At 39.1% G+C, this 5,893-nt stretch overlaps 1 protein-coding gene across 1 annotated transcript in view; it reads left to right on the top strand.

Moving 5' to 3' along the window:
* rp9 (RP9 pre-mRNA splicing factor) overlaps positions 1-5,893 on the top strand; it is an 8,959-nt gene that overhangs the window by 2,014 nt on the left and 1,052 nt on the right. The window contains exons 4-5 of the mRNA XM_010791241.1: positions 1,673-1,764; positions 2,224-2,285. Of these exons, the coding sequence (XP_010789543.1) occupies positions 1,673-1,764; positions 2,224-2,285 (154 nt within the window). The remainder of the gene's footprint in view (positions 1-1,672; positions 1,765-2,223; positions 2,286-5,893) is intronic.

Below are 5,893 nucleotides of genomic sequence, written 5' to 3' on the forward strand. Positions count from 1 at the left end.
AGAGAGAAGAGAGAGAGAGAAGAGAGAGAGAGAGAGAGAGAGAGAGAGAAGAGAGAGGACGAGAGAGAGAAGAGAGAGAGAGAGAGAGAGAGAAGAGAGAGAGAGAGAGGCTTTGAGAAAGATGTTTGACCTATGTCATCTTGGCTAAAGGAATAGAGAGATGGCGCGCTTGAATGAGATGGATGTGAACAAAGTAAAACATCTTTTAAACCTAATTTAGAGGATAAACAGATAGCTTTGTGTGGTCTCACTTAAGACTCAAGTTATCATAGGATAGCCCTAGCATCGCGCACTTATATTTGTTGAACATTCATCACAGTGTGAGATTTTTCGAGCACAAACTCTTGTTTTCAGTGAAGCCACAAAGTGAAGATTTCTTTTTGTTTGAGGATGGCTTTCCTCTTTTAGTAATAGAGGAATACATGCTCAAAGTACATCGAGCAGGTGCAATTTTGAAGTGTGTGGCATGTTTCCCCTAGGTTTCAGCTGGCTTTGGGGGGGGTGCTGTGGAGTTATTGTATGATTAATAGCATCAGTGTTTCTAGGGTCAAAAACAACTAAAGCTCACAGCTTAAATTAAAGGCTTTTAGTTTATGTAATAAAAGGAGCACATGTTCAATGTGAAAAGTGACAGTAGATATAGATTAGTTGCAATTTGGTGCTATATATATATAAAATAATTATAATTTCTTTTTATATATATATATATATATATATAAAACTAATTATTTTTTTGAACACCTTAAATTTCAGGGGGGGCTCCGTTGGCAGGGTGCAGCCCCCCCCCCCCTCCAAGACAATGGTAGGGGAAACACTGGTGTGACTCCTTTTCCTAACCCTAAATGAATGTTTTTCTCTTGGCCCATGGAGGAAAGAAACTACAGTTAATAACATCTTAACTCAAGGTTAACTTCATATCTTTCGTTCTTAGCTTTAACTGCAAATCTTAGTTTTCTTTGCTGTCTCTCTTTCCTCTATTCGTTGAGTTTGTTCAGTTGTCATCAAATATAGGCTTTTAGTCATGTGATAACATGTATGTGAATATATTTGTTTTTGGTATGTATATGACAATTAAAGAGGTCCTAAAATGCACATTTTCAGGTTCATATTTGTATTTTGTGCCTCTACTGTGACATGTTTCCATGCTCTGATGTTCACCACTGTCTTTCTTTTTCTCATACTGCCTGTGCTGCAGCACCTCTTTTCACCCTCTGTCTGAAACCAGAGCCCTGTCTGCTCTGATTGGTTAGCTCGCTGGCTCTGTTATGATTGTTCAAACACCTAGAGATGTCCTGCCTCTTAGCCTATCACATATACTGTGTAATGCTATGTTATGGAAGTAAACAAAGGAGTCCAATGGAGGTGTGTCAGTCACGGTGGGGGGAGTGTGTGGGAGAGACACTCCCTGCCAAAGGAACTATGATTTTTTAGCCTTTCTCAACCATTTACATGCACAAAACCAAAATAACACACAATGGAAAACAACAAAAAGCATAACAGTGCCCCTTTAAGCATACTCTGATGTGATTGTGACTTTGGGTATATAAGATAAGATTATGTTCCTAAGGTAAAGAATGTACTTTCATGCCAATATTGAATCTATAATATTGCAGAGTTGTACCTGTCACGTCTGTCCCACTATTAACTCTCAGATGTGTTTCCTTTGCTGCAGGTTGGAGATGCAAGCGTTACGGACACAGGACAGGAGATAAGGAGTGTCCGTTCTTCACCAAAGGAAACCAGAAACTAGAGCAGTTCAGAGTGGTGAGTTTGTGAACTGCTTATTAACTTCAGTTATTTATGGAAGAAATGGTCCACAGACAAAGAATGTAGGTTGGGTTGTTGTAGGTTAAGGAGCTGTGACAGAGACAAGCGTCTGAGAGCTGAGGTAACAACAGATTTGGGCCGTATTGAGTTTACACTGAGGAAACATGTGGGCAGCAGACTCCTTCACACAGCTGGTTCCAATAGGCCTGTTTAGCATGATCTACTGCAGGAACACACAGTCTCTCTAACCATTACCATAAATGCAACTGTGTCATATTTTCATGCCTCGCGTTGTCACGGTGAGGTTTTTAAAATTGCTGACATAACACTAAATCCAGAACAATGTAGGAAATGTGTTGAGGGGAAATTGAATGGACTAAATGTGAATACATGGCAACTGTTATTGTAAGTAGGTGTGTTTTCTTTAAAGTGACAGATGGCATTTTGGTGTTTTAGGCTCATGAAGACCCAATGTACGACCTCATTCGGGAAAACAAAAGGAACGAAAAAGAAACCAGGTACATACACTCATCTTTTGAATCATGAAGGTTGCTCACATCATTTGCTGTAATTTCCACAATTAAGAATCAGATTTGTTTAAAGGACAGACCAAGACGTTTTCAGCTGCTCTGACACTTGGATCACACACTTGAGAACTTGCAGGTTTTAGTTTTTGAACTGTTTTACCACAGCAGAGTGGGACAATCTCAGCTGACCTGGAAATCCTCTCATGGTGGCTGGTTCTCTGTGCTGGTTCCTAGCTAATAGTGTTTGACACCAGGGTGTTTGAATGTGAGGTTAGTTTCCTCTAAAGTGTGTGTGTGTGTGTGTGTGTGTGTGTGTGTGTGTGTGTGTGTGTGTGTGTGTGTGTGTGTGTGTGTGTGTGTGTGTGTGTGTGTGTGTGTGTGTGTGTGTCAGAGCAGCCACACACGCTTGCAAGTGTGTGTGTTTTTGCATGCATTACAAAAAGGTTATTTAAAGGTCAGTGGCGTTTTGAAGTCGGGGTAGCGTGTGTATGCTGCAGTAATTATGGCGTCTTCTTTGAAAAAATACTGAAGGTCCAGCTTGCTTTTCCAATTGCATGAACTGTATTGTGCCGTAAGTTCTCCTCAAATATAGGCTATTTATTCAAGAACTTGCATCTACTCTATTTAAGTTTTTTCTTGCAATTTTTCAAGGCAGAAGACATTTTGTATTTTACTCTTTTACACTTGTTTTTTTTATCCTTCCCAAAATGACTTATTTTTGCATTGATGATATCATCTCTACTACTTAACTACAATTATTTATATTTTTATTTTATCACACTCTTAATCAAAAATAATAAAACACATAACGAGATGAATGAAGGTGAATTTGATGCCTGACTGAAACGCTTAGTCTCTAATAAAATCCGTGCTGACAGTTTGGATACATACATCCACAGTATTGGAGCTGAGGAGAAGAGACTTATTTTATAGTTTAGCTATAGGCTATGAAGTGCTTTTATGATGGAGATGGAGTTCACTTTGAGACCTAGAGGTAAACTATCAAGAGAAGCATAACACGAAGTGCTCAGATGATCCTGCTGCTCTGAGAGATCAACACAATGAACTCTGATGGGCACTTCTCACGAGCATGCCACCCTTTTCTCAGAGAAACCCTTTGATGGCTGAATAGTTAACAGTTTCTCAATGTCCTCATAACTTTCACATTTCTGATGTCATCATAGGGCTGCTCGATTATGGCAAAAATCCTAATCACGTTTATTTTTTGTCAATAATTGATATCACGATTATTATATAAGATTATTCATTTACTTTGAAAACATCNGCTGTATCCATAAATCTCTTAATTTTGCTCTCAAAGTGCCCCAGATTGATGCATTTAACTTCAATTTAAAGACACAAATCTTCTCCTCATTATATACACTACACATTTTCCTTGGATTTGTTAACACCATAGTCCCTAATATATTTGTAGAAAGGCAGGAAATGGAATTAAATCGAGAACAATTTTTCATTGCGAAGGACCCCCTATTTTGTGTCCCCCCCACTTCTTAAACCAAAGTTACACCCTTGTGCAAGACCCATAGTTAGCATGTGGGCATGTGCAGCTGTTGCTAAGTGATGTAGGTATAATGGTTTATTAAGCCTAACACAGGGTTTCCGCGGGGTCTTAAAAAGTCTTAAATTTGATAATCTGAATTTAAGGCCTTAAAAAGGTCTTAAATATGACCAAAAAAATAAGAAAGGTCTTAAATATGATTTTAGAAGGTCTTAAAAATGGTCGGATTTGAAAGGTACTTCTGTGTTGCGATAGCGTCTAAATGTGTTTTGGGGGAAATGTCCGGGCTGCAAAGTAACCAGTACGGTAATGGCCTTTCAGTTCCCCCCAACAATTTGTATTGAATTAAATCAACATGGAACCAGTAATCACTAACTTTGTTTCCCCCGGCCCCTTATTGGAGAACACCCAGCTAGTAACCTAGCAACCAAGCTTCAGCTAGCGGCAGTCAGAAACTCATGTCTCTTCGAATCTACTTACAAATAAATATGGGGAAGTGTAAGTTCAACCGTATTTGGTTGGAAAACATCTAATTTAGTGCTTGGTTGAAACCATTGGAGGGGAACGTGTTTGAAGCCCGCTGCACCTTTTTGGAAAATAAATTAGCGTTTGTTTTGCTAATGCAGCGTTAGCTAATGTAGCGTTAGCTACTGCAGCGTTAGCTAGTGCAGCTGCTCCCGCAACAAGACCGGGGGACCTCCGGGCGACGTTTGGGTCTATGTCAACCCTAAAAGCGGAGGTGCTGTAGACGCTAAATACCGTAGCTACAGTAAACACCAATCATACAACAGCAACGATGAAATAGTGTAACCAAGGCAGCAGAGCTCTGAATATAGCTCTTGTGACTGACTGACTTTGTGACTGACTGACTGACTGACTGACTGACTCTCTCACACACAGCTCGATTATGACAATAATCACGATTATGTTGGTCAATAATTAATATCATGATTATTAAATACGATTATTCATTGACTTTGAAAACATCCACTTATTGAATTTTAAAAACAAATAATAATTTGAACAGTATCTGTTTAACTGTTGATTACCCTGAACGTATAATTCAACTGAAAAACCAATACAAAAATAAATTAAATAAATGATACATTTAAATAAATATCAAAATAATAAATACCAATAAACAAGATCAACAAATATTTTGGAGCGCACTTACACAAGCTACTAAACATATATAAATATGATAAATAGAAATAAATTAGACTAAAATAATTAGATCAAATAAGTGCACTGTCATAACCTACCAAAGCAAAATAATCGTTTTTTTCGATTATGTTGTTTTCGTAATTATGGCAGGCCAAAATCGTAATTGCAATTCAAATACGATTAATTGCACAGCCCTATGTCATCATGTGCCAGCTCACCTCTCTGAGCTGATTAAGGGGCATGTCCTCCAGTGGCCTTTCCATGCTGTACTTTTCTCCATTCAGCTAAGCAGTGAGACTCTTTCTCACGTATTTTGTGATGTGTTGAAGTTCTTCTCAAACGTTTTAAGCTGTTGACAAGAAGCGCATTTTTGAGCAACTCTGATATTGACTTCTCTCCTTGCTGGACAAATGTTAGCAGAATGTATAGATTCAGTTAAGCATAATTTAATATGGTACAGAAGTTATCCAAACTATTTTAGCCATCTGAACTTCAACCTTCACAGCAGGATGACCTCATTATCCAGGTGTGCTGTAAAAATCCCCCGCACACCTGCAGTTTAACGGGTACACTGTTGGAAGTCAGTGGAAATATGTTACACTGGTAGACACTTGGCTGACAGTCCGTAAATGCTGGTACTGGACGCCTTGCTGAAGGACACTTTAGAAGCTTGCCAACATCTGTGTCTGCATCACAGTTGAGTTTCTCTCTCTGTATTTGACTTTAATCCCAAATCTCATCTCCTCCTGCCTTTCCTGTTTCTAGGATCCAGCAGCTGCAGCAGATGCTTCAGGACAGCACTTCCTCCAATTCAGACAGCTCCTCTTCTTCCTCCTCTTCCTCCTCTTCCTCCTCCTCCTCCTCCTCCTCATCCTCATCAGACAAACACCGCAGCAAGAAGAGAAAAAAGGGGAAG

The sequence above is a fragment of the Notothenia coriiceps genome, unplaced genomic scaffold (genome assembly GCF_000735185.1).
Source record: "Notothenia coriiceps isolate Sejong01 unplaced genomic scaffold, NC01 NC01_scaffold00035352, whole genome shotgun sequence".
NCBI lineage: Eukaryota > Metazoa > Chordata > Actinopteri > Perciformes > Nototheniidae > Notothenia > Notothenia coriiceps.